General features: G+C 49.1%; 3 protein-coding genes across 6 annotated transcripts in view; 1 reads left to right on the forward strand and 2 right to left on the reverse strand.

Moving 5' to 3' along the window:
* Positions 1 to 927: 927 nt before the first annotated feature.
* On the reverse strand, positions 928 to 22,785 carry NPM2 (nucleophosmin/nucleoplasmin 2). The gene is made up of 9 exons (XM_030552124.1): positions 22,709 to 22,785; positions 7,954 to 8,037; positions 6,540 to 6,625; positions 5,459 to 5,578; positions 4,579 to 4,672; positions 3,810 to 3,946; positions 3,013 to 3,041; positions 1,570 to 1,669; positions 928 to 970 (listed from the first exon to the last, which is right to left on the reverse strand). The coding sequence occupies exons 2-8, from the start codon at positions 8,015 to 8,017 to the stop codon at positions 1,597 to 1,599; spliced, it is 603 nt and encodes a 200-aa protein (XP_030407984.1). The 5' UTR covers positions 8,018 to 8,037; positions 22,709 to 22,785; the 3' UTR covers positions 928 to 970; positions 1,570 to 1,596.
* PBDC1 (polysaccharide biosynthesis domain containing 1) lies at positions 16,979 to 22,270 on the forward strand. 2 transcript variants are annotated; one of them, XM_030552122.1, is made up of 6 exons: positions 16,979 to 17,067; positions 18,223 to 18,288; positions 19,449 to 19,508; positions 20,722 to 20,862; positions 21,465 to 21,576; positions 21,871 to 22,270. In XM_030552122.1, the coding sequence occupies exons 1-6, from the start codon at positions 17,035 to 17,037 to the stop codon at positions 21,990 to 21,992; spliced, it is 534 nt and encodes a 177-aa protein (XP_030407982.1). In that variant the 5' UTR covers positions 16,979 to 17,034; the 3' UTR covers positions 21,993 to 22,270. The 2 variants fall into 2 exon arrangements, with proteins under 2 accessions (XP_030407982.1, XP_030407983.1); XM_030552123.1 differs by having other exon boundaries at positions 17,008 to 17,077.
* A 43-nt stretch (positions 22,786 to 22,828) lies between the features above and the next one.
* XPO7 (exportin 7) overlaps positions 22,829 to 27,475 on the reverse strand; it is an 88,122-nt gene continuing 83,475 nt past the window's right edge. For 2 of the 3 annotated variants that reach the window (XM_030552119.1, XM_030552120.1), the window contains exons 27-29: positions 25,870 to 25,968; positions 25,403 to 25,530; positions 22,829 to 24,367 (exon numbers count right to left, since the gene is read on the reverse strand). In XM_030552119.1, the coding sequence (XP_030407979.1) occupies positions 24,274 to 24,367; positions 25,403 to 25,530; positions 25,870 to 25,968 (321 nt within the window). In that variant the 3' untranslated portion in view covers positions 22,829 to 24,273. Of the gene's footprint in view, positions 24,368 to 25,402; positions 25,531 to 25,869; positions 25,969 to 27,475 lie in introns of those variants that run through there. The other variant, XM_030552121.1, reaches the window with a different exon arrangement.

Raw genomic sequence — 27,475 nt, forward strand, 5'->3', positions numbered from 1 at the left:
TGGCTCACTTAGACAGCATCCCTGCCCAGCCGGAGATGCTGTTCCACTCTCTCTGGGCTCAGAAAGACCTGTCAGACATCTGCCCGTGAAACTGCATCCCATACTCCCCCGGGAGCTGGGAGCCCGGCCTCCAGCAAACCAGAAGGCTGCTGAGCTCTTTCCTTTTGCAGTGCTGTCCTCTATAGCACCAGAGCGGTACTACACTGCGAGAGATGCAGCCTTTTGGACTACAGGGCGGGCGTTCACTCCAGCAGAGGAGCCTTTTGGCACATCCGATCAAGCTGCTGAGAAAGTCAGGACTCCAGCCCAGGAGGTTGGAAGCTATTTCTCCTCCTGAAGAGGAAGGGTCTAGCAGATTTAGCTAGGGCTTTGAGCATGCAGCAGGAGAGCAGTGAAGGACTAATCAGAGGTTTCTCTTGGGTGTTCAAGGTGTCTTACAGCATGACCTGCTGTTGTTCATGCAGATCATGCCCCCTCCACTTGATTTGAAGGGGGGAAGTCTTAGGTATTCTCATCACATGACCCCATACAAGCTGGGCAATTGTCCCTAGAGCATAACACCCACTGCTGTTGCCTGTTTGGTAGATGATCTGCAGCTGGAGCATTAAGGCCTCACCCTGCTGTCAGTGTGTCTGAAAACCTCTTACCAACTATGCCTGCAAATCCCAGGCTATGGGGAAGATAGTGGAACATGGACTGGTCTAAGGTGCACAGCCAAGACTAGACTATGGCTAGAATTTGAAGCTGCTGAAGGAAAAAAAATATCTGACCCTAGTTGTGGGGCCTGAGTCCATCCTGAAATTCTGGCTTTGGCTCCTTGGAGTCTCTTGCTCTGTCCAGAGGTGCCCCACCTTCTTCCAGGCTTAAGGAAGAAGTGAAACCCAGGGTGCAAAATAAAAGGCCCTTTATTTTTTCTAAGGGCATTTACAGAAAACAGCACAAAAATCTCTGGTCTCTTCTGTACCAGGCTCTAGAAGGCAAGGGGAAACAGAAGTCAGATTTTCACATGGTATAAAGGCAAAGTCCTAGAGCACTTCTCCAGAGACAAGTCACTAGTTTGTACCTCCCACAAAGGTACCTTCCCCACAGATGGATTCCAGTTGGTTTAGGGCCAGTGCACGGTACGAGTATTTGTATAGCTTCAGACCAGTGAACGACACAGTAAGTCAGAACCTGGGAGTCCTACCTCTAAGCTCCATGCATAGGCTGCTAGACCATTTTGCTGGCAGCTAAATACTATGCCAGTAGCTTCCTGCCTGAAGGATTCTAGTTTGTGGATTATCCCATTGTGTTGTAATCCTTAGTCCTCTCCTTAAATACCCTTCCCCAATTACCATTTTCCTACATAGTACCACTAGATATAGCATGGTGCATCCACCATTTGCCCAAGGGAGGACAATGGAGTGGCCAGACAGTTATGGTTCCCCTAGTTGCTACATGCATGGGGAACTTGGGACACAATATTGGTCCCTCCATGACAATACAGCCATCAGCTCATCTCTTTGGCAAGGCCTCCATCTTGGTGGCTTGCTCCACTCAGCCAGCCTGTGGTTTGCAGAACAGCCTTACCTCGTAGATACCTTGCCGCAGATCAGTCTATTTCTTCACTGCTGGCTTTCTCCCTCTGCCAGCTCCTTTTCCCTGCAAAGGGAGCAAAGTGAGGCTATGGCTTTAGAGTAGCGCAGGCCAGCGGCTAGGCACCTGCACATTTGATGGCCCCACTCGCTAGGCCAAGATGTTAATGCAGAACGGCTCTGCAGTGCTCCCACAATAGCATATGGAAAGTGATTAGACATTAGAACTAGACAGCAAGAGCCCAATTCACGAGCATGCAGATCTAAGCCCAGGTTTAGTTATCCATATGCCTGTTGGTTATTTTTCCTGTCAGGGTGGTGTTTTCATGTTTGACTGTCTGCCCTATTTCAGGGTTTGTGAGCTAATTAGAAGCAGATAGTGGCGTGTGACAGACACCCACCAGCTGCTAGAATATCTGGTACTCATTTTTTCAGCAAGTGATTTAGATAAAAAGACACTCTGCAAATGAGTCAGTCTACCTTTGACTAGTACTAGTTATTCAGCTCTAGAGACAGTGAAGCAGAGATAAAGCAGCCACAGATGAAATGGAAACACGAGCCTCATGCGGAACAGAGGAACAGCTTTAAAAGCCATGTTTGCTTCAGAAAAGACTTCCACAGCGAAACATTTCTCAAGCCAGCATTAATGTGATTCATGTTTCTCCCTCAGTCTGTCCCAAGGGGCACAGACATCACTGTTTGGCTTCTTACCTTGCTGGGAATGACATCATCATCAGAAGGAACGCTGCTGCTCGGAAGAGAAGGGAAGAGGAGAGTCGAGATTAGATTCACTCCTGAAAACTCATGCCAGACGTTCACAGATCTAACGACAGGTACTGAGCTTGCGCCTTTCCCTGAGTCAATCCAACTGTTAGTATTTAGGTTTTTAGCATGAAGTTATTTAAACCTAATTGGTGGCTTTGGGCAGATGTGATGGGGATAAGGGCATGCCAGCATTCCTCTGGGATTTCCCACAGCAGTTCACAGGACAGTTATCCCTTTGCTCTTTCCCAGAGTTAGGCACCAGCGCAGCACTGCCAGGACTAGCCAAAAGGCTGTTATCTCCAATAGACCCGGAGGTTAGTATAGAATCATAGAATGCCAGGGTTAGAAGGGACCTCAGGAGGTCATCTAGTCCAACCCCTTGCTCAAAGCAGGACCAATCCCCAGACAGATTTTTGCCCCAAATCGCCCCCTCAAGAATTGAATTCACGACCCTGGGTTTAGCAGGCCAATGCTCAAACCACTGAGCTATCCCTCCCCCAAATGTCAATGTCACTGTATTTCCTCGCCTATGGAATTCTAGTCCCCTCTTGCCATGAGATCCTTAGCTTCCACCTGTGACAGAGATCAGTCAGGCAGTATTCCCACCATCTCATTTAGAGGGTGCTATCCAGACTGTTTGACTGCCCTGCACTGCACCATTGATTATACTCACTTCTCTTCCTCTTTCTCCATCTTCTTCTTCTGGGAAGAAGAAAGCTTGAGTTAAATTTGACAAGGCTAGCACAAGTTCTAAGTCACAGGTTGGGAGAGGGCATTTTTTGGAACTGCCTGAGCATAATTCTCCAAAGTAGGAAGAATTGTGTAGCTTGTCCCTATAGCAGGAAAATGGGTTATTGCACAGGCCTAGATCCGCTGTAGCAGCAAGAGAACTGTCCGTCCATGTGGGACTTTCCCCGGTGAAGAGAGGGGTCGAAGCACCATAGAATACATTCCAGAGATAGCCGTGACTTGGAAGCTCTATGCCCACCACTGAAATGCAGACACCTCTGGGCTAGAGCATAGCTGTTAAATCCTTAGCAATACTATGCATTGGAGGATGCGGTGTTCATTTGACGGTGGAGCAGGGTGGGGGAAGGAGAGGTTAGGGAGCAGAACATTACGTACAGTTAGCTATACTGGAATTTAGCCAAGACACTCGTTACCCTCAGGACTCTTGGGGACAGCAATACAGTCTTCAGTGGTCACAAGCACTCAGGAGTCTCATGCTGGAGAGATCACCTCCAGCAGAACATCAGCCACTTCTCCGGGTTCATTGGGTGAGCCAGCAAGATTCTGCAAGGCCCAGGAGACTAGATAGCTAGTTCACTCTACTCTCTCACTAGTCACCTCCATACCCGGGGACAGATTCAGAACCAGCAGGTACACCAGGGAATTAGTGGCGCTGCCGTGGGAGGAATTGGGACATGCGACTGGCAGTGGGTGCTCCTTGCTTGACAGTTCTTGCAGTACCTTGGCAATGCTACCCCGCTTGTTGGAAGCTGGATGCTTGATGGCTTTGGGGGGAGAATCCTCCTGAGATTCTTCTTCCTCAGCCACCTCCTCCTCTTCCTCCTCCTCCTCCTCATCCCAGGAGAGATCCGGTACCACTGCAAAGCAGAGCAGCCTTGGCTCAGAGCTGTTTATGCACCCTTAGAGCGGCTAGACATGCTGGAGCCTGTTAATGACCTGCTGCCCATCTTGGGGACTTACACACTTGGTTTTATTCTAGGCCCTGATTAGAGCAAGCCCGACAAGCTGCAGTTAGTTATGGCAGAGATGCTCCCCATTCCAAAGAGATGCTAACTTGAGCCAAGTTTGGCCCCACCGAGAACTTAGGCTGCAGCACAGCTGAGGTTACCTAGATGTGTTGCTGAGGTTAGTGGCTCCTTGGTAGGAGTGGGAGTCTTTAGAACTAGCCACTATCCCCAGAGCACACCTGCTAGCCATCCTGCCTGGAGGAAAGGATAGGGAAGAGAACCTTTGGTTAAGAGCCATGCAGTGCCCCTGCTCTGACAGTGGGACATTGTGCCGAGGTTGTGGCCTTCCTGTGCCTGGAGATGGTGGAAAGTCACTGAATTCCCAAAGTGCTGACACTTGGGTAGGCCTTGGACATCCTCTAGGGGACAGAGTAGATCCAGCAAATGCAGTTCCCATTGGAGCCAATGGGCATTGCATTACATTTACACCTGGGTTGACTTGGGCTCAGATCCCCTCTTCCCACCTCGCTCTGTTCGCTTACATGTAACGTGTTGTCCAGTGATGTAGACTGGGCCAGAGCCAGCTCTCAACCTGAAGGTGACAGGAGGAGTCAGCTCAACCCCTACCATGGTGGCCTGGAAGAGATTAATGTCACAGGTTATTTGGGCCTTCATCTTTCCCCCACATCCTCCTGCACTGCCTGCAGACAAGTGCCAGAGCCTGGAAGGAGGTTCCCCCATGCATTTCCCTCCTACGAGAGTCTAGGGCTAGTTAATTTAGAGACAACACAGGAGTTGGTTTATGCACAGCTGAGCATTATCAGTGCTGGATTTTCAGTGTCCTGGCCTGTTGGGTGAGCTACCCATCTCCCCAGTGATGGTCTTTGTAAGCTCTTCAGGGCAAGGACTGAACTGTCTAGAAGGGCTGTTAGCTGGAAGAGCCATGCATGCATTGCTGCCTCACTGGGCAGCAGTGAAGCAGCAGTGTCTGGTTGATAACAGGTTATGCTGTGTACTCAATTAGAAGCTATATCTCGAAAGCAGGTGTACACTGAGGGCTGACAGGATCCTAGAGCAAGTCTTTTGGAGGAAGAGGAAAATGAAGGCACTCTTATTTTGGCCAGGAGCTGAAGTCTAGATGGGTGCACTCAGCCTTCAGCTCATGCATTTTCCCCTCCCTAAGGGGCTGTGGCCACATCAAGCTTCCCTTTGCTATTCCCTTTGCATTCGGGTTTGCTCCAAGTCTGGCCTTTTCTAGTGAGCTGAGCCAAACTACAGGGTTCTGTCCACAAGCCATTCAGATCTTGCGTTTTTGTTCAGGCCCATGTCTGGTTAGACTTTATGCCTGATCTGAGCTAACTCCAGTTCAGTGTCATTGTCCCCCACCAGAGTCCTTTAAGAGACTGATGAGCTGGTGCTCACCATTGGCAGTACTGAAGGTTTCAGAGTTGCTAGGGGCACAGGCGTGGTATCCTGGCTGTCTTCGGAGGGTACAATCTCCACAACATTGAACTCATCTTTGGCTTTTTCTCCTAGGCAGATCTTTGGGTGAAAGCATGAGTCATCAATACCCCTTTAGTGGCAGAACTCCAGCAACATCTGTGAAGGCTCCAGCTCTAGATTTCTCCCCCCACCAAACTCCAGACCTGGGAAGGAGAGTTCCAGACAAGTCTATAGGGCCCTAGCCTAGGGTTGGTCCCATCCAGGTTCTCAGGACCATCCCTTTGGGGTCGCTGTTCCAGGAAATCTGGGAGGGTGCTCCATACACACTGCCAGCTGTCTAGTTTTATGGGTTCAGGAAAGGTCTTGGTATTTTATGCCTCAGAGGTGGCAACCCTACTAAAGCCTATAAGCCAGTAAGGAAGACCCTGCCACTGCTCATTAGAGCTCCACCACACTTTCTGCCAGTCCCAAGGGTGACGGGACTTCCTCGACTGACTGATCAGGGCAGCCATTTACCCTGGCAGAGATCAGGGGTGGGAGAATTAGGGCCTATCACCCCGCACAGGTTGTTCTTCCATGGCAGCCCTTGTGAACATAAGCACAGGAGCAGACAGTGGGACATGGAGCATAGATACTCCTCTGCAAAACATGCCCCTCCCTTCCATGGCTGGAGCAGGCCAGCGTTGCAGGAAATGGTTGTACTGAATGGACTTGGGCAGGCTGGTCTGGTGGCAGTGCCCTTTGAACTGCCATGCAGAGACCCATGTTACAGGTGCCCTAAGGCGAGTAGTGTCAACAAGAATGAATGAGTGCATGACCCCAGATAAGGGAGTAATGAGGCCATTCTCTTCTCTTCCTGCAAGGTTTGCATGCCAGATGGTTCTAGCAGTGGGAATGGCCATCTCTGAACATCACGCTACCTAGATTAGGGGTTTTCTTTTCCTCTCCAGATCCTTATATTAGCTTCCAAGACCAGCCTGTGCTCAGCTACCCACTTCAAACACCAGTGCCCACACCCTGCCCCATAACCTCTATGGGCAAAGATAGGCCAGGTACTCACTGTTCGCAGGGCCAGCTGCTGCTCATACTTCCACTCATCTGGGATCTTGAATGTATAGGTTTGTTTCTCATGGTTTAGTTCACATCCTGTGGGTGAGGTAAAAGCCCAATCAGGTCAGCTCAGCCTACTGCCCGCCCAATTCTCGGCTGAGTGACGTATAGACTGAAATGTCAGAGATGGTGCTTCCACCACACCTCCTTTTTGGTAAGGAGGGGTGGTAGGAGAAGAGACATCAGAGAAACCACCAATACATAATTGCCTCCCAACTAGAGGCAGCAGTTTGGCTCCCCAAAGCTCCTCTCTGCTTCCTGCACCTGTCAGGCAGGTTGATATTAGAGCCAAAACATTGTCCCATGGAGCCGCCACAGGTATTGATCAATGGGAGCCAAGAGATGCTTAAGACACAGGGGAAGAGTTCACTTCCTAAGAGATTAGGGAGAGAAGAAGAATCAGGTGGCAGTTTAAGGAGGTATGAAGTAATTTGACTGCTCAACTCAGAGATAGACTAAAGAGGAGACTGTACTGAGATGATTTTCAGGCAGATGGCTGTCAGACAACCTAGGCACATCCTGACCTCTATATGAGAGTGCTCTCCAGATACCTACCACTGGAGCGTGGGTTCTCAAGGGTTCCAGTTATTTGGTTTGTCACTGAGAGGCAGAGCCTCTCTGCCCCTTGGAAGAGTGGTTTCATTTCAGTTGAGGGCTGTGATTGTCAGAGGAGCCTTGCAAGACACTTCCTGAAGTAGCCCGAAGCCACCTAGTTATTACAGCTTATATTGCAATAGTACAGAGGCCATAGTCAGGTTGGGACCCTGTTGTGCTAGGCACTGGACAGGAAGACATATGGTCCTCCCTGCCCTCCTGTGTTTGTACGGTTCTCAACCTTTCCAGCCTACCGTACCCCTTTCGGGCATTTGATTTGTCTTGCCTACCCTAAGTTTCACCTCACTTTAAAACTACTTGCTTACAAAATCAAATGTAATAAAAGAAAAGTGTCACGGAACATGAGTACTGAGAAATTGCTGGCCTTCTCATTTTTACCATAGAATTCAACAAATTGATTGGAATATAACTATTGTACTTACATTTCAGTGTATAGTATACAGAGCAGTATAAAGTCATTGTCTGGATGATATTTTAGTTTGTACGGACTTTGCTAGGGCTTTCTGCATAGCCTACTGCAAAACCAGGCAAATATTTACATGAGTTCATGTACCCCTGGAAGACCTGCGGATAGCCCTGGTTGAGAACCACTGGTTTAGACAACAAGATGCAACAGGTGGACAGGCAAACAAGCAGATGGGAGGGAGGACAAGTCAATGGAAACTTGTTTCAGCTGCATTCATGGCTCTTAGTCACAGTATACACAGAAATTATATCCCCAGAAACAGTCATGAGACACAGGTTCTTACCCCAGATTAGAGACACTGGCTTCTCAGATTTACTGTTGCTGTTGGCACTACTGTTAAGAGCCATGGTTCCTAGGATTTACTTTCCTGGGAAGGAAGAAGACATTCCTTAGAGTGGAGTCTTTACTAAGCTAGAAAACTTCACAACAGCCCCACTGATATAGGATTTAAGTTTTCCACAGAGTTTAGGCCAGAAAGAAGCATTAGATCTTTTAGTCTGACCCCCTGTATCTTACAGGCCATTAAGTTTTCACCCATCTACCCCAGTGTTGAACCCAATAATTTGGGTTTGACTAAACTCTGTTTGGATCCGAAGAATCCACCATTCCCATCACAGTTTTTTTTCCAATAGTTAACACCCTCACTGTTCATTTGGGCCTTGTTTCCAACTGGAATTTTTCTGGCTTCAGCTTCCAGCCATTGGCTCCGGTTATACCTTTCTCCACAGGATTACAGACTCTGAGGACCTAGTATTTTCTCTGTATGAAGCTACTTAAATGCTAATCAAGTTACCTCTCAATCTTCTTTTTGGTAAACTAAAGAGATTGAGAGACTCAAAGAGCACAAGGAGAGATTTTCCAGCCCTCACATCTGTATGGTGCTTTTCTGCACTATTTCTAGTTTTTTCAAGAACCCCTCCCCCCATTTATTTTGGAAGTTAAAACAAGTTTACAAATCCTTGCCTGGTAACTATCAGAAACAAAATCAATCCTTGTAAAAGTGAACTTTTGTTTAGCGAGATAGAATACATGGATAGAGTCATCAGATCAATCTATAACAGGGGGTTGCCATATTATAGAATGAGCATCATTACATCCAGGTCATTTCTAGTGATTTTATTAAACTGAGCAAAATCTCTATATGCACCTTTTTAACACCAGAACTGGACACTTAAACACATTGGAGTTTAGCAAGGGCACCAGTAATTCTTTGCAGCAAGATCACTCCAAACTGTAGTGGCCATTGTTTATTAGCTGAGTAAAACAAGAGCAACAAAGGGCCCCAATCCCAAACACTTAGGGTCTGATTGTAAGTGGTGCCAAGCAACTCTAGAGCTAGTGGCTTTCAAGCAGACTAGAGGGTGCTCAGCACCCTTAGAAGTCAGATCCTCATCATCAAGAGCATTGCTATTGACTTCAGCAAGACTGCTCACCCTGGCCAGCATTGATCACAGCTACTGTGAGACAGCAAGATACTTGTCTCTTTCATTGCTTGCTAAGAGGGAGTTGCTCTGCTGGTCCAATGAAATCAGAGCCCTGTTTTTCCCCAGCACTGGCAAGATAAGGCAAGTTACAGTTTCATAGCATCACTGTTGTGTCCCTAGTTATTCCTAGGGGGGTACCCTCTCCAAACAGCACAGCTGCAGTTTTCAAGTCCAAATCCCCTGACCATCAATGGTGTTGTGAGCCTAATCCCTTTGAGCTCCTACCGCAATCCTACCACTACATTCTTAGCACTAGCCACACGTAAGAGGGCAGCAAATCTCTGCCTTCCAGGAGACATTTAGGACACACAGTACAGTACCCTCAGATTACATCTCTCCCAAGGACACAGACCTTGCTAACTGCAAGAGGAAGCTTTAAAGGAAAAATAAGTGTTTGTTAACTTGTATTTGATAACTCACCTCACTTACACAACTTAAAACAGTCTGCTAAAAGGACTGGCACTAGCACCCCCTGCAAACAGAGCCCTCCCTGCCCCACCTCAAGCCACTTATAAAGTCAGATCAGGTGAGTGGGGTCAATACTTCACCCAATCAGCCTCAGTCTTGTTGCTAGAAGCTGAAATGTGGCCTTAAGGAGGAACAGCCCTCTCCAAAGAGAGAGAGTTCCACAAGCTTGCCCTGGCAGAATGCAACCGTGGAAATCAAATCTTGATCATTAGCATCTAGCACATCTACAGCACTTTTCATGTTGCAAATGCGTTACAGATACTAATGAGTGAAAGAAACCCACTGATCAAAATCCCAGGTCTCTCACAAGAAGGGAATTGATAAAAATCAATCAAGGCCTCAGCCCTGTAAACTGATCTTCATGTGAGCAAGAGTCTGTTTGTGTGGAGAAGTTTGCAAGATCCAGGCCAGTAAGTCCGTTCTTTCCTCATTTAGAAAATGAGTCCAGAATCTGATATGCAGATAGTCAGAGGGACTCTAGGCTGTTTGTAGTGCTGTGACCTTTGTAGTCTAGTAGTTATGATGATGGACTAGAAGACTTGAGTTCTAATCCTGATTCTGGTGCTGTGTGAGCGTAGGTAAGTCACTTTTTGTCTCTCCTACCAGTTGCCTGTCTTGTTTATTTAGAGTCTGAGCTCTTCAGGGCAGTAACTGTTTCATACAAAGCATTTTTACAGCTGCAAGCGTAATGTTCTGGGTTGGAGCCCCTAAGCTCCACTGTAAAACAACTAACAGGTGACAATAATACAAATGAGATTGTAAAGTCACTGAGTCAGGGGCTGTTTTTATTTTTATTGAGTGGCACCAAACACCACATAGGAATAATAATAATTGTTTATAAAAGGATCCTGTTGTGTGACTGTTTTTCCGGTTAGTTTCTACTATTTGTAAACCTGCTTGGTAGCTGGAAAATAACAGTTCGCTCCCTCGCTGGCTTTGCTCTGCACACGGACCTGTCACTGATTTTTATTTCCTTACGCATGTGGCTGACTTTATTTAGGGCAATTTTATTTGATTAAAAAACCTCACTAGATGCTGTGTCCAAGAGTTTGGTCAAAACAGCACCTTATGGGAGCTACATTGATGATGTGAGCAAAGCCCTAGGAATAGGGTGACCATATTTCCCCAAGTGAAATGTGACCAGCTGGCCTGAGAGACTCCCCACTCTCTTATCATAGAATCATAGATTAATCTAGTTGAACTCCCGGCTTATAGTCCATTCATCCAGCCCATACGTCTTTAACTTGCCAGCAAGAATACTGTGGGAGACTGTATCAAAAGCTTTGCTTTAGCTTTGCTAAAATCAAGGAATAACATGTCCACTGCTTTCCCCTCATCCACAGAGCATGGATGAGGGGAAAGCCTTCTATCTCCTCATAGAAGGCAATCAGGTTGGTCAGGCATGATTTGCCCATGGTGAATCCATGCTGACTGTTCCTGATCACTTTGCTCTCCTCTAAGTGCTTCAGAATTGATTCCTTGAGGACCTGCTCCAAGATTTTTCCAGGGACTGAGGAGAGGCTGACTGGCCTGTAGTTCCCCGGATCCTCCTCCTCCCCTCTTTTAACGATGGGCACTACAGTAGCCTTTTTCCAGTCATCCGGGACCTCCCCTGATTGCCATGAGTTTTCAAAGATAACACCATTGGCTCTGCAATCACATCCGACAACTGCTTTAGCACCCTCGGATGTAGTGCATCCGGCCCCATGGACTTGTACTAGTCCAGTTTTTCTAAATAGTCCCGAACCACTTCTTTCTCCACAGAGGGATGGTCACCTCTTCCCCAGGGCCAGCGCTACCATTTAGGCAGCCTAGGCAATCGCCTAGGGCGCCAGGATTATTGAGGGGGCGGCATTTTGCCCGGGGGGAGGGGCGGCAGGCAGCTCTGGTTGACCTGCCGCAGGCATTCCTGCGGAGGGTCCGTTGGTCCGCGGCTCTGGTGGAGCTGCCGCAGTCATGCCTGCGGATGGCACGCCTGCGGCAGCTTCACCGGAGCCACGGACCAACGGACCCTCCACAGGAATGCCTGCGGCAGCTCCACCGGAGCCGTGGGATCAGCACGGGAGGCGGTGAAATGGCCGTGTGCCTAGGCCGTGAGAAACCCTGGTGCCGGTCCTGCTCCTCCCCATGCTGTGCTCCCCAGTGCAGCAGTCTGGGAGCTGATCTTGTTTATGAAGACAGAGGCAAAAAAAGCACTGAGTACATTAGCTTTTTCCACATCCTCTGTCACTAGGTTGCCTCCCTTATTCAGTAAGGGGCCCACACTTTCCTTGACTTTCTTCTTGTTGGCTAACATACCTGAAGAAACCCTTCTTGTTACTCTTAACATCTCTTGCTAGCTGCAATTCCAAGTGTGATTTGGCCTTCCTGATTTCACTCCTGCATGCCTGAGCAATATTTTTATACTCCTGCCTGGTCATTTGTCCAATCTTCCACTTCTTATAAGCTTCTTTTTTTGCATTTAAGATCAGCAAGGATTTCACTGTTAAGTCAAGCTGCCATATTTACTATTCTTTCTGCACATTGGGATGGTTTGTTCCTGCAACCTCAATAAGGAGTCTTTAAAATACAGCCAGCTCTCCTGGACTCCTTTTCCCCTCATGTTATTCTCCCAGGGGATCCTGTCCGTCAGTTCCCTGAAGGAGTCAAAGTCTGCTTTTCTGAAGTCCAGGGCCCATATTCTCCTGCTCTCCTTTCTTCCTTGTGTCACGATCCTGAACTCGATCATCTCATGGTCACTGCCTCCCAGGTTCCCATCCACTTTTGCTTCCCCTACTAATTCTTCCTGGTTTGTGAGCAGCAGGTCAAGAAGAGTTCTGCCCCTAGTTGGTTCCTCCAGCACTTGCAGGGCCGGCTTTAGGAAGTGCGGGGCCCAATTCGAACATTTTCGGCGGGGCCCTGGCAGGGATGACTTAAAAAAAAATGTGTAAAAGAAAGCCTTTCATTTCTTCCATGTATTATTTACTTTCCATAACTATATAAATAATACAATTATATATTATGTACATTGCATCATATATGCTGTTGATTGCTTATTAATGACTGCCATTTCACATGTGTGGGTCCCTGCCACTCCCTGCCCCCCTCATTGAAGCAGGTGTGCAGGGTTACTGCCCTGGGAACTGCAGGGCAGCAGTGGACATGGGGCTGGTTGGAGGCAGGGCAGGGGCTGACTGGAGGTAGGGTCTAGCTGCAGGCAGGGAAAGGGGTGCAGGGCTGGCTGGAGACAGGGGGGTGTGGGGTGGGCTGGCTTCAGGCAGGGCTGCAGGGGGATGCAGCAGGGGCTGGGAGGGCTGGAGACAGAGGAGTGCAGAACTGGCTGGCTTCAGGCAGGGGAGTGCAGTAGGGTTGGCTGGAGACAGGGCAGGGGGGTTGGGGCTGGGTGTGGGCAGGATGTGCAGGGCTGGTGCGGGCAGGGGTGTGTGGGGGCTGGCTGGCTTTGGGCAGGGCCACAGGGGTGTGTGGCAGGGGGTGGCTGGAGACAGGGCAGAGGGTTTGGCAGGGGCTGGCTGTGGGCACGGAGTGCAGAGCTGGCTGGGGGCAGCAGAGGCAGCTGGAGCCCCGGCCCTTTAAATAGCCCCCAAGCCTCCCGCTATCCCAGGGCTCTGAGGGTTATTTAAAGGGCCCGGGGCTCCCCTGCTTCTACCCCGCCCCGTACCTTTTAAATAGCGGCGAGAGCCCTGGCAAATACATGGGGGTGGCGGGGCTCTGGCGGCTATTTAAAGGACGGGGTGGCAGAGGCAGCTGGAGCCCCGGCCCTTTAAATAGCCCCAGGAGCCCCCCGCTATCCCAGGGCTATGGGGGCTATTTAAAGGGCCTGGAGCTCCAGCCGGGAGAGCGGGGCTGCGGGGCAGCTTGCCGCGCTCCGGCCGGAGCTCCAGCTGGGAGAGCGGGGCTGCAGGTCGGCTTGCCGCGCTCCAGCCGCGGCTCCAGTCGGGAGAGTGGGCTGCGGGGCGGCTTGCCGCGCTCCGGCTGGGGCTCCAGCTGGGAGAGAGGGGCTGCGGGGCGGCTTTCCACGCTCCAGCCATGGCTCCAGCCGGGACAGCGGGGCTGCTTGCCGCGCTCTGGCCGAGGCTCCGGCTCTCGGTGCGGGGCCCTCTTAGGCGCGGGGCCCGATTCCTGGAAATCGGTTGAATCAGCCTAAAGCCGGCCCTGAGCAGTTGCACCAGGAAATTGTCCCCTACACTTTCCAAAAGCTTCCTGCATTGTCTGTGCACCACTGTATTGCTCTCCCAGCAGATATCAGGGTGATTAAAGTCTCCCATGAGAAACAGGGCCTGCGATCTAGTAACTTCTGTTAGTTGCCGGAAGAAAGCCTCGTCCACCTCACCCACCCTCGTCTGGTGGTCTATAGCAGACTCCCACCATGACATCACCCTTGTTGCTCACACTTCTAAACTTAATCTAGAGACTCTTAGGTTTTTCTGCAGTTTCAGACTGGAACTCTGAGCAGTCATACTGCTCTCTTACACACAATGCAACTCCCCCATCTTTTCTGGCCTGCCTGTCCTTCCTGAACAGTTTATATCCATCCATGACAGTGCTCCAGTCACGTGAGTAATCCCACCAAGTCTCTGTTATTCCAATCGCATCTGTCATAAACAGATAGTTAAGGGTTAATGTCTCTTTTACCTGTAAAGGGTTAACAAGCTCAGTGAATCTGGCTGACACCTGACCAAAGGACCAATCGGGGGACAAGATACTTTCAAATCTTGGTGGAGGGAAGTCTTTGTTTGTGCTCTTTGTTTTGTTCTTTGTTCGCTCTTGGGGGTAAGAGGGACCAGACATGCAACCAGCTTTCTCCAATCTTTCTAACACAGTCTCTCATGTTCATAATAGTAAGTACTAGCTAGAAAAGGCGGATTAGTTTTATGTTTGTTTTCTTAATTTGCAAATGTGTATTTTGCTGGATGGATATTTTACCTCTGTTTGCTGTAACTTGTATCTTAGGCTAGCGGGGAGAGAGTCCCTCTAGTCTATATAAGCTGAAGACCCTGTAAACATTTTCCATCTTGATTTTACAGAGATAATTTTTATTTTTTCTTTCTTTAATTAAAAGCTTTCCTTTTTAAGAACCTGATTAATTTTTTTCCTTGTGTAAGACCCAAGGGATTGGGTCTGAACTCACCAGGGAGTGGTGGGGGGAAAAACGGGGGGGGGGGAAGGTTAATTCCTCTCTGTTTTAAGATTCAAGGAGTTTGAATCACAGTGATCTCTCAGGGTAACCCAGGGAGGGGAAAATCTGGGAGGGGGAAAGGAGGGGGAATGGTTTATTTCTCTTTGTTTTAAGACCCAAGGGGTTTGGGTCTTGGGTCCCCCAGGGAAGGTTTTTGGGGGACAGAAAGTGTACCAAAACACTATATTTTTGATTGGTGGCAGCGCTATCAAATCTAAGCTAGGAATTAAGCTTAGAAGGGTACATGCAGGTCCCCACTGTTTTGACACTGAAGTTCAAAGTAGGAATAATATCTTGACAGCATCATAGTTCCTTGACTGTGCCAGGACTTCTAGTTCTCCCTGCTTGTTTCCCAGGCTTCTTGCATTTGTGTATAGACCCGTAAGATAACTCACTTCTCCCTCCACCCCCTGCACAGGGCTGGCCCCAGGGGACCCCACCATGATGCCGCTCACCCAAGACCCCCCCGAATGTTCTTCCATGTCCCCCTATGGGGGATGCCCAGAACACAGCTTAAAAAGAGGACTGTCCCAGCCAAAAAAGGACATAATGGTCATCACTCTGCCTAAGAATAGGGTTTGGTATGGGAATTGCTTGGACAGAACCAGCATAGCTTTGTATAGTGTGATTACAGAGATAGCATGGGAATTATGACATGATTTTTGTAGGTCCCACAAAAACAATGGCTGTTGGGCAGTGCTTAATTTGTAATGAAAGAGCTGCTGGGGCTCAAGCAAGTTTTTTTTACTTTCATAACTGACGCAGCAAGCCAAGGTGCCGGGGCTCCAAACTGCCAAGCTTTAGAGGTGCCAGGGCTGCGGACTGCCAAGCTTTAGAGGTGCCGGGGCTACGGACTGCCAAAATTTAGCAGGGCAGCCCAGAGGATTCACAGGGCCTGGGGTCTTTGGCGGCTGGGGGCCCCCACTTTGGCGGTAATTCGGAAGGGGGGATCCTTCCGCTCTGGGACCCGCTGCCGAAGTGCCCTGAAGACCCGCAGCGGGGCCCCCCCTGCCGCCGAATTACTGCCGAAGTGGAGTCCCCTGCACTGAAGTGCCGGGTCTTCGGCCGTAATTTGGTGGTGGGGGGTCCTTTCGCCCTGGGGCAGGAGGACCCTCTGCCGCCGAAGACCCAGAGCAGAAGATGCTCCGGGGGCCTGGGCCCTGCGAGAGTTTTCCGTGGCTCCTGGAGTGAGTGAAGGACCCCACTCCAGGGACCCCAAAAAACTCTCGTGGGGGCCCCTGCAGGGCTCGGGGCCTGGAGCAAATTGCCCCACTTGCCCCTCCCCCCCCGGTGGCCCTGAGCTTTAGAGGTGCCGGGGCTGCGGACTGCCAGGCTTTAGAGGTGCCGGGGCTTGGCATGTCCTGGCACAAATTAAGCACTGTTGTTGGGAGCCTTTGCTATGCTTCCTTTTGTTTAGTTCTCAGCAGCAGAGGGGAACACAAGGGAATATTTTTTGCCCATAAAAATTTGAGAAGATTGTGGAATTTGAGCCTTAATTTTGACAGCATATGGCTCTGTAATTCGCAAAAGGCCCAGCCACATTAGGGAAGAAATACTGGCTTTGTAGTTTACCGGTATCTGTGTATGAGAGAGCCCTGCCCGCGGGTGCATGATCTCCTTCTGCAATTCAAAGGAAGTCATTGCAATTAATAAAACTGCAGGTACTGAGAGTCAGATGTAGCCCGCCTGGTACAGGCTAGCATTTGGGGATCAGAAGTATTGGGATAGAAAACAAAGTAGGTTTGAAGAGGTGCTGTGGCTAGTGTACTGGCTTAGGATTTAAGAGAGCCAAGTTCTTGACCAGTCTCTGTGGCTGGGTAACTTTGGGCAAGTCAATTCTCAGCCCTTTGTCTCAGTTTCCCCATCTGTAAAATGGGGATAATGGGACAGCCTCCTTTGTGCTGAGTGCTCTCAGTGTGACTGCTGAAAAATGCTACCCCCAGCTGGGTGCTATTATTCTATTAAGGTGGCAGAGGGACCTTGATGTCCTAGGGACAGCGTGGAGGGGGTCAGGCTGTGATCCTGGGCAGCTGCCGCCAGGGGGCGCCGCAATACTGCGCCGCCATTGGCCAAGCAAGAAGCGCATCAGGCAGCACCCCTCCTGCGCATGCGCCATTTCCCGTAACGGTTCGAGTCCTGCGAGCGCGGCTGTGCGCATGCTCAGTGACCACACTGGCTGGGCAGCTTCCGCTGCGGGCGGAAGGGGAACGGTGGAGGGTCAGAGGTCACAGGCAGCATGGCCGCTGCTGGGGGCGGCCTGGGAGCGCTGGTGAGGAAAAGTGGGTCCTAGAGCTCCGGGTTGGGGGGAGGTCGAGCCCTGGGCACGGGGGGGGGGTTGGGGAGGTTTGATGGGGGGGGTCGAGCTCTGGGCAGGGGGGGTTGGGGGGAGGTTTGATGGGGGGGTCGAGCCCTGGGCACGGGAGGGTGTTGGGGGGGAGGTTTGATGGGGGGGTCGAGCTCTGGGCACGGGAGGGTGTTGGGGGGGAGGTTTGATGAGGGGGGTCGAGCTCCGGGCAGGGGGGTGGGTTGGGGGTGAGGTTTGATGCGGGGGTCGAGCTCCGGGCAGGGGGGGTGTTGGGGGGGAGGTTTGGAGGGGTGTCTGAGGTTTGGGGGGTTATGTTGGGGGAAGTTTAAAGTGTATGTGTGGGGGGCGGAGTTAGCAGATGCCAAGTCAGGGAAAAGCCCTGGGGATGGATTTACAGTCCTGGTGATTCTGTAGCCCTTGAAAGGAGGGGGACATAGTCCTGGTTTTGGGGGTGCATGGGGCTGATCTGCAGGGACTGCAGAGCCCTTGGAAGTAGGGATCATGGCGAAACAAAGTATGGGGGGATAGAACCCTTGGAAGGGCAGAACGGAGGGTGTGATGCCTCACAGGAGCACCTAGAGTGGAGTTGTGTCCTAGGACGCTGTCCTTACGTCACATCCCTGTTTGCTGCCTTCCAAAGGCAGAAATTTTCTCTGTAGGTGAATTTTCATTGTGTCTAACTGGGGCTGAGCCTACAGTGTCCTGTAACCCCTCAGGCACTAGAAGAGAGAGCATAATGTGTACTTCCAGCTGCCCCCCTCCCTCTGTGATGTCAGCCAGCCATAGACTAGCCTTGCATGTATGTGGCGGTCTTGGGGAGCTGCTCTTTGCAGTGAGGAGTAAAAGGGTCTCTGCACATTCAGGAGTGCATGTCCTGTACAATTGCTCTTTGCTGTTACGTTACAACCCTTTGTGAATTATACACTCTTCGGAGCAAGGATTCTGTACAGTTTTCTGCACCCTGATATGCGTGTTTGACTCCTTTGGGGTATAAATTTGACATTTGGTTGTGCTGATTTGTTTCAATACAATTCAGACCCGACCCACATTCTCTTTATTTCTCTGTGTGGTTCCAGTTGTGGCTCTAATAGCAGCCATCTCTCTTTGTTTCATGTGCAGGGAGCCGGTGAAGCCATGGCAGCAGCCCATGCGTTGTCTCTGCCGGTTGAAGCCTATGGCAATGATGTGAGTATCCCCAGAAGGGCCAGAGAGGGCACTGGTGAGGAACTAATAGGGCCGTCTTTCTGTGGGTCCAAGAAAGGTGTTGAATAGGAGCAGCACTTAGTTGTTACATCATGAAACTGAGACCTCAGGAGTATTTGACCTCAAGAGTTGTTCCGAGCTGTTGCCTGAAAGTGCATACTCCAGGTTTTTTAAACTTCCCAGTCCTTGTTTTGGTGCTATCTCAAAAACAAAGAATACAAAGAATCCCAGAGCTTGGCAGTGTGTTTGGTGGGTAGTCAGGGGAACTCTTGCACTGTCAATGCCCATTTGGATATACACAGTATTTCTGTCTCCAAAGCTGTCAAATGGACACTTCTCACCAGTGCTGCATTCATGAGAGACCATCCCCGTCCTATTTGTTAGTTTAGTGTCCCATCTAAATTCCAACATGAATAACTAAAGTCTACCTCTACTACAAATTTAACCATGTTGAAATATGGTTGTGAAACACAGAGGTGGCTAAAACCTGGTATAAAGTAGCTTATTCTTGCCTGGGTGGACAAGAAAAAACTGCTACCCATGTTAGGGAAATATGTTCTAGCCTAGATGTATCTGCTTATAACATTGTTCTCTAACCCAGTTATAATGTAGTCCCTGTAGGCAAGGGGATGGGGGGGGGGGAACGGGACGGACACATTCAGACATGATTTGGGCTGAAACATGTAAACGTTCCATTTTTGTAATGTAGATGGGGCTTAGGTTTCCCTATGGTTTCATTTGTCTGTATTCTTTTCCCCTTCTTGTCTGACAATACTGTACAACTACCATACTTCCATGTTCCACCCAGAGGTGGTTGCATTTCAGTGGTGAGAAAATGTAAGTAAGTGATGTGTAGTTTGAATTGCACCTTAAATTGATAAGGCACTTTAGCATAAAAGCAGCTCTAGAATGTCAGTGAATTGTATCTTCTCAGACTGATGCTACTCTTGCAGCTTTCTTCATATGCTCACAAGCCTTTTCCTGTTTTAGATCAGAAGTAGAAAAGAACATAGACATGAAAGGGTAGTGGAAACCTAAGCCCTATCAATGTTACAAAAACAACTACAAATGCTTAGGTAATGGACACAGAGCCAAGTCAGCATTTAAGGTGATGTCACAGCTTTTTCTCTCTTTCTCTGCAGCCCAATATTGAAATGATCTGGGCCATGAAAGCATATCAGCACGCTGAAGTCTATTTTAATGTAAGTCCCTGGAGAATTGCTTCTCAAGCTTTTTATTTTATTTTAATAAAAATAACCCACTGATATTATCCTTGTAATAAGTCACTACCCAACTGGTATATTTCAGTCTCTCTGGAGAGGCGCCTCAGACTAAAATAGCAGAAGGGGGCTCAAGGTCAGGATTGAGGGGCTTTAGCACAGCTGTGTGTGGGGAGCCCAGGGCTGGAATAGTAAGGAGTGCTGTAGACATCGGAAGCAAGTTGGTTTCTAGTCACTGAGTTCTCATTTCCATGGACACTGGAAATGAAGACAGATGTGGTAACTTTGTGAATGTGACTTGGTTGGTGAGGGGAAGGGATTGTGTATTGGCTTGTAAGATTTTTCCCTTATGAATGTATTGGTCTAATGAGGGGGCTGTGGGGAAAGCAACACTATGTATAGATAAGCAATCTCTTAATAAACACTGTGTATGGGGAATTACAGGACTCACTCCAAACTGAAGGTGGGCAGTGCTGAGCACTGAAGAGGGAAGGGCTGTAAATGGTTAAAGTGATGGGTTCTTTAAAAAAGGGAGTGATCAAAGGACTGGGTAAGATTAGTGACAGAGCCTAAAGCAGGGGAGAGTGGTCGGTCGCTCTAACATGGACAGGTCCAGGTCAGATGAAACTTTTGCCTTCCCCAGCATCAGGCTGCACATGCATATAGACTGCTGATCGTTTTAAAATCACGTGAACCATTTGCAGTCCTTCCCATTTTAGCTCCCAGCAGTTTGCTCTGAAATGCTTCTGTGCTAAAAAAAAAATAAAAAAAAAATGCTTTGCTTGAAGAAGGCTGCTTGGTTACTGGACATCACTGTTACTGCTCCTGGAGGGTATGGACCTAAATCAGGCCTGCTGAGGTAATCGTGGTTGACATGTGGGGGACTGCAGCCCAGGGCCCACTGAGAAAGTAAACCACTACGAGGTGACAGCATGGGACAGAGAGCTGTAAGTGATAGATAGTCAAGGCCAGATTGTCAGGTGAAGGGCTTTTGTTAAGAGCTGGTAACACCTGCTTTGAGAGAGGTGTCACTGTCTGGTGGTGGTTCATGATGGGGAGGGAGTGGTAACTCAGTTACCACTGTGTTTAAAAGCCCTATATATTTTTCCTCTCATTCAACATGAATGCTGTGGTGACCTACCCCTCTGCTGCTTGCCTTGTCTCATTTAATCTGATTCTCATGTTTCCTTTATAGCTTATTTCTTCTGTTGACCCCAAGTTCCTGAAACTTACAAAAGTTGATGACCAGATCTATGCTGAGTTTAGGAAAAGCTTTGGTGACCTCAGGATCGATGTGCTTGACCCAGAGAAGCTCAAATCGGAACCAGCCAAAGCGGTCAGTGCTTTGTGTATCATCACCCTTTGGGACTCAAACTGCCCATGAGATACTGGTGAGCTTCTGGATCTGAGTGGGTGTGAGAGGGAAGGTCCCCCTCTCAGTGGAGAGCATTTGTCTGGCCAGAGGGTGACTGGATAGGGTATTGTGGTATTTTAACTCAAGAGTAAAACAAAAGGTAAGGTGCTTTCCATAGCTGCCAAATGTTTCGAGTCCAGTCTCCTATTGGGTGTTGCTTTCTGGCTGCTGTGTAGTGCAAGCAACAAGCTTGCTAAGTGCTCTCTGTTACCCATCCTTTTGAGGCCCCTTGGTTAGTCTGCCTGTACGCTACTGTGTCTTAGATTTGTACCTATGGATCTCTTGCTTCCAGCTGGGCTTGCACTATTCAGAGAGACTTTCCCAAACTGAAGCCCCCTACAATCCACCTCTAGTCATTGAGGAAGCATGGAGATCATCCCTTGGGCAGGACGCCTCTGTTCTCTCTAGTTGAGTTGAGTGGCTTTGCCCCTACAGGGGAGCTCCCCAGGCCATTGTAGGGAGACTAGAGGACACAGTTTATCTGCCTCCCAGGAAGAAGGCTGAAAGCTCTTTGCTCTCCCCAGAAATGGCGCCCCTTCTGTATGCAGTTTGATGGGGTAGTTGAAGACTTCAACTATGGCACCTTGCTCCGTCTGGACTGTACTAAGGACTACACGGAAGAGAACACAATATTTGGTGAGTAGGCACCTGCGTACTCCCTCTTCTCAGACCTGGGCAGTATAGACATTGAGGTTTGCTTGGTGCTGAAACTGCTCTGTGCCAAGGAGCCTGCCCACCCCCAGAGCTTTTGGCTGGATCAGGATCTCTGGCTGCATCCACAGTCTCTGCTATAGTGCTGGGAAATCCTAGCTTCCAGACTTTTGGGTCAGAAGCCTGGTGTCTTGAATAAAGCTTATATTTGAGTAAGTCTCTGCTTCTTTGTGGATGCTGGGGTCTGTTAGGTAAACATTTTTTTTCCCCCCCTTTCAGTCACCAGGATCCAGTTCTTTGCTATTGAAACAGCTCGTAACAGAGAGGGGTATAACAATGCTGTTTACAGCCATGCCATGGAAACAAAGTCTGTTGCTGCAGAGAGAGGAATATCTGCATGAGGACAGGGATGGAAATACTTTGTCACTTTACTAGCCACACATGGAGATGGACAGGAAAGGTGAGGAGGAAGAGTCCCTGGTGCTAGGAGCATTCCTATAACCTGTTTAAAGTGGACTTTTACCCAGGGATGTGTGGTGGAGGGATAAAGAACAAAGCAAGACTCCAGGCCTGGACAACTTGGCGTCAATGTGAGAATTTGTTTGTGGTGCTCTTAACGGCAGCATTTTTGCCATGTTAACTACCAAGCACCCTGTAAATAAATGTGTGTGTGCTGTAATGGCTTGATTCGGCATGAGTTCATGAAAGCAGTGTGGGAATCTAGCTGAGCGAGACTATCTTCTATAGGTAAGTTCTAGATGAAACTGTAAGCTATTTTACAGGATAAAATACTGACAAGCTTTTATCCAGCTATCATGGCAAAACCAAATGAATGAGCTCTTACCTTCATCTCTATTACATAGCTGTCATTAGCTTTAACAAGTGAGTTTAGGGCACAAAGGGCAGGTTTCACAGATTGAAGACCAGATACTAGCCCACAGTTGACTTGATATGGAACACTCCTCCCCTGGGAGTGGCAGCATGAAGTACAACAGAAGATTGTATAATGGCTACTAGTCTCACCTTGGCTGTGGCAGCCCTGCTCTAACAGGCTAAAAATCATATGTTTTATTTAAAAAGTGGAACTAAACCAATGGCTGCAAAGCTGTTAAAATACCTCAGTCCCTGGCAGGCAGATCAGATTGAGGGACGCAATCACTCTCTAATAGCAGCTCCCTTCAGGGGAGAGTAGAGGTGGTGATCTATACACAGCAGTCAAGATCCAAAAAGACACTGCTCAGTAGAAACCATTGAAGTTTATTTGCAGTCACAATGCTTACACTGTATGCAGCAAACACCCTTACAAGTCAACCAGCAATCTGCTCACACAAAAAAGGACCCAACACACAATCGCCAGAGGAAAGAACAAAAAAAAAAAAAAGTTGAGTGGGTGTCAGGGAAGAGAAATTGAAATAAAACCTAAGGACAGTGTCGGTGGGTTAGAGCTGAGCTAGAGATGCACACAACTAGCAGCAACAATAGTGGAAAAGTACAAGGCAAACAGGTTGTCCCCTCCCCCCCTTAACTTTCTTCTGTAAGTAAATTTTATATCCAAAACATTTAATATGGTGGTTTAGAAAAATGTATTTGTTTTAAGGGGGATGTTAGGTACTTCATGCTATGCAGACCTTGTTATTAAGAACCCCCCATGGTGGTAGATTGAACACAAAAATCCTATGTTCTTGGCTGTACCATATATTCAGGAGTGCACTACCTCGAGGGAAGACACGGCAGTTCTTTTGCTCAGTGGGAGCGCACTTGTGTCCTTTAACAAAGGGCTGTGATTTTTTACAAGTACTATGGACAAGCTCAACCTTTAGAGGGCTCTTGTTCCACCTGCACTTCCAGCTTTACAGAGAGGAAACAAAGGGACAATTTACAATTAAAAGGAAAACGTTGTGGGGCTTCTGGGGACAGGCAGGGGGAGAAGCATCCCAACCCCCACATTGAGTGGCAAGGGCCCTAAGCTGAATGACAACTGGACAGCCTCTACTGTTACAGGGTAGAGGGGAGACACCCATGGGCTAGCACAGCTGGATAATCATACAGCATGGCTTAGAGTTCCTAATAACAAGGGGGAAACGGTAACAGGAAGTTGTGATTTAAAGGGGCTTATAAGAAAAAATATACATTTGGAATTTTACATTTTTTTTTGCTTCTCTCTAAACTTGTCACTAAATATATCTCTGCACTTTCACACCCCCTTGCCCAGGAAAGCTTCAGGCCAGCATGAGACACACCTTCCTCACTCACATACACAACCCTCACTTCAGCATTGGTGCACTAGACTCTGTAAAAATTTCAATCATACTTTTTTAAACTGAGTCAATATAAACCTTGTTCAAAATGTTATGAAAAAATGTACATGTTTATACAAGGCAGGCTGCAGCAGAGTGCTAGGGTTCCACCCAGACATTCTGGTAGGGAGATGTTGGATTCTCACCCCTGGGCTATGCCCCTCCACCCCCTCCCAAGGAAACAGAAGCACCCTGCCCTGGTGAGTTAACACTGCTCCTGTTCCCTCCTCCCTTGGACATGGAGTGCAGCCAAACAGCACCGCAGTCCCACCCTAGGGAAGAGCAGGGATCAGAAACGCCCTCTTATCTTTCCATCGGAAATGTTAACCCCTCTGGTCCAGGCCAAAGAGGAGATGCTCTGTACAGGCGGAGTCAGGGGAAGGTGTCAGCTCATCATGTCATTGCTGTTCACGCCGTAGGTGGAGTTCTTCATAGAGTCGTTAACCTCTCGTCGGAACGCAGACAGGTTCTGAGTGAACCTGCAGGGAACACAGACCAGCATGCTAGAGCAGGAGGCCTTGCGGGCAGCTTGGCAGCACTTACAAGGGCTAGCTGACCCTTGCTCTCCCCTTTAAAACTTTGCTATAGTCAGGAGGCTCCAACTCCCAGCCTATAATGTTAATTCTGGGACAAAGATGGAGCAGTGCATGCTGGGATCCGTAGTGTCTGATCATGCATGAAGCAGGAGAGTAGCTACAGGCTACTGCAGAAGGCCTTGGGCTATAGGACTGCATTTTGGCCACTCAGATGCATCAGGCTCAGCATTTCCACTGAAGGGTATCTGGTCAGGGACCTTTCAGGTCAGGCAGTGTTGGCCCTGCAGGTTTCAGTGAATAGTGAGAAGGCAGCAGAGGAGCAGTGGACACATCAGCCAGTGTGACTACTCAGCCATTCCCTCCACAACAGGGCGCACACAGAGGGGCCTGCCAGTTGGAACCACGTACAAGATAAGATGCTATAGAGGTGGTTTTCGGTGAGGGAAAGGGAAGGGTCAGCAGCTCTTTGCCCCTGCTCCATTCCACTGAGCAGCTGCACAGGTTAAGATCCTGCACCGCTGCTTTCTGCATGTGAGATGCAGGGGGACACTGCAGCTTGTAGGAAGCTGTCATGCCTGAGTGCAAGAGTGAAAGGGGAGCCAGGGACAGCTCTATTATTCCTGCACATCAGCACTATGAAGCCAGTTTGCCTTTGGAACAATTCTAACAGATACACAGTGTGTGAGACCCACCTTAGTGCCATATAGTTCCTGAGCAGGTGTTCAGGCTTTTAGGCCCTGGGAGCTGGTGTTACACCAAGGAATTTAAGAGTTACTCCCCAGAGATGCAGCACTTGGCTCCCTGTGCACAAATGCCTGATATGTCCATGGTGCCTAGCCCTTTCCCGTGATGTTGTGGGGGCCTTGCCACATGGAGCAGGTTGACTAACCATGCAATGCCACCCCTTGAGGGAAGCTGTCAGTTGCACTGCTTGGTCATGAACCAGATTCTTTGGCCAAGGGATTTTTCCATACTGACCTGTCTCTATTCTTGGTTAGCAGGTTGCGTTCAATGCCTTCCATGAGGTTCTCGAAGCAGAGGTGCATTGCCTGTTGCTTCTCAGGGGGCTGGCTGTTCACTATACTGTTCCGTAAGTCAGAGAAATACTGGGAGGAGACAAGAGAAGGAAGATCAGCCTTCAGAGAGTGCTGAATGGCACCAGCTCATCTCGTCTGGGCAGGGCAGAGAGTGCATTGTATATTTTGGATAGATTCTAGGACTTGGGAAAATGAGCAGGCCACAGGACTTCGAATTAATCATGGTGCAGGCAAGTGCCATGCAAGCTTCCTCATGCAATCCACAGCCATGCCAGGCCTGGGTCCCCACACCCCAGCTCTGCCTGAGTACCCCTTGTTCATTTGTAGGATATGAGACTGGGCTCAAGTTCTTGGGTCACTCCTGATTAAAGTCAGCTTAACCCAGCCAGAGGGGTTGGGCCTGCCTACCTTTTCATTGAGCAATATCAAGCCCAGCAGAGGTCGAGACATGGACCACTGATTCCTGCAGTCCTCAAAGATGATGATATTCAACACAGTTGACAGCATCTGAAAGAAAGATAGAGGGAGGTCCGCAGAGTTAGGCAGTTCCTTCAAACCCACCTCTTGCCCTGGGAGCATGTCAGTATTTACCATCCCATCCCATCCCCCTCCTGTGCCATTGGAGCTGACTGTGTGTTACCAATAGCATACTCTCTTTTCAGGTGACTCTTATTTGAAACTCAGGTTTGCCTGTGTCTTCCACTAGTCCTGGGTGGTCTCACTTTCATTACTTTAACTGGAGGTCAGAAGCTGACCCTAGATGTTGAGGCTATAGAGATTAACTCCACTCTGCGCAGAGCTTCCTGGACTATTGACATGTCCCCTGTTTGAGCCTCAGCAGGTTGCCTCTTAATCCTGCAGTAGGCAGTAGTATCAGGAGAGACCATGGATGCTCCCAACAGATTACAACAAACACCTATGTAGGCATGTGTGCAGCAGCTAAAAGCCAGTTGGGGCTCCATGGCAGAAACTCCCTCTATTGTCCCAAAGGAATCCCTGTCTAGGAACCACCTCAAACTAGATACATGCAAGACTCGAAGTGGAGTGCATGCAAGTAAGCATGCCCTTCAGTCCATTGGAAAGCCTCTTCTCCACACTCTGTCTTCCCCTCCATGGTCTTCCAGGTCAAGTCAGAACTAGACTCAAAGGTAAGCCCAAGGTCTTAACATTGTTGGTTTACACAAGCACTTTCCAGTCTTTTCCTGTGTCAGACTAAGGCTCCAGTTCATGCTGTAGCAACTTCCTCTAACCAAACACAAACCCTGCTCCTTTTTTCAACCAGATCTGCCAGGAGGGGGCAGCATGAGAGTAGGACAAGTGTTTCACCAAAAGGGGTGAAGGAACAGATCCCAGTAATGGAACTTTGGTGAAAAAGGGGCAGCCCCAGCAGATATGCTGCAATACACCTGGCAGATTAACTGAATGACAGAGAGAGGAAGTCAGTCTACAAGTGAGCTGGGATTGATTCAGGCAAGGAAAAAGACGGTTACTCACCTTTGTAACTGTTGTTCTTCGAGATGTGTTGCTCACATCCATTCCAGTTAGGTGTGCGCGCCGCGCGTGCACGTTCGTCGGAAACTTTTTACCCTAGCAACTCCAGTGGGCCGGCAGGTCGCCCCCTGGAGTGGCGCCGCCATGGCGCCCAATATATATCCCTGCCGGCCCGCCCGCTCCTCAGTTCCTTCTTGCCGGCTACTCCGACAGTGGGGAAGGAGGGCGGGTGTGGAATGGATGTGAGCAACACATCTCGAAGAACAACAGTTACAAAGGTGAGTAACCGTCTTTTCTTCTTCGAGTGATTGCTCACATCCATTCCAGTTAGGTGACTCCCAAGCCATACCTAGGCGGTGGGGTCGGAGTGAGAAGTCGCGGCATGGAGCACTGCAGTTCCGAAGGCCGCATCCTCTCTCGACTGCTGTACCAGGGCGTAGTGGGAAGCAAAGGTGTGGACCGATGACCAGGTCGCTGCCCGACAGATTTCCTGGATGGGCACACGGGCAAGGAAAGCCAGCGC

This window comes from Gopherus evgoodei, chromosome 2 (assembly GCF_007399415.2).
Source record: "Gopherus evgoodei ecotype Sinaloan lineage chromosome 2, rGopEvg1_v1.p, whole genome shotgun sequence".
NCBI lineage: Eukaryota > Metazoa > Chordata > Testudines > Testudinidae > Gopherus > Gopherus evgoodei.

Bases quoted from the DNA above. Each gene is read 5' to 3' on its own strand.
- PBDC1 (XM_030552122.1), top strand. From the start codon at position 17,035: ATGGCCGCTGCTGGGGGCGGCCTGGGAGCGCTG. The intron at 18,289-19,448 runs GTGAGTATCCCC...CTTTCTCTGCAG, and splicing joins TTGAAGCCTATGGCAATGAT to CCCAATATTGAAATGATCTG. The intron at 20,863-21,464 runs GTCAGTGCTTTG...TGCTCTCCCCAG, and splicing joins AATCGGAACCAGCCAAAGCG to AAATGGCGCCCCTTCTGTAT.
- NPM2 (XM_030552124.1), bottom strand. From the start codon at position 8,017: ATGGCTCTTAACAGTAGTGCCAACAGCAACAGTAAATCTGAGAAGCCA. The intron at 6,626-7,953 runs GTAAGAACCTGT...CCTCACCCACAG, and splicing joins GCCAGTGTCTCTAATCTGGG to GATGTGAACTAAACCATGAG. The intron at 3,947-4,578 runs GTAAGCGAACAG...TCTGCTTTGCAG, and splicing joins CACTGGACAACACGTTACAT to TGGTACCGGATCTCTCCTGG.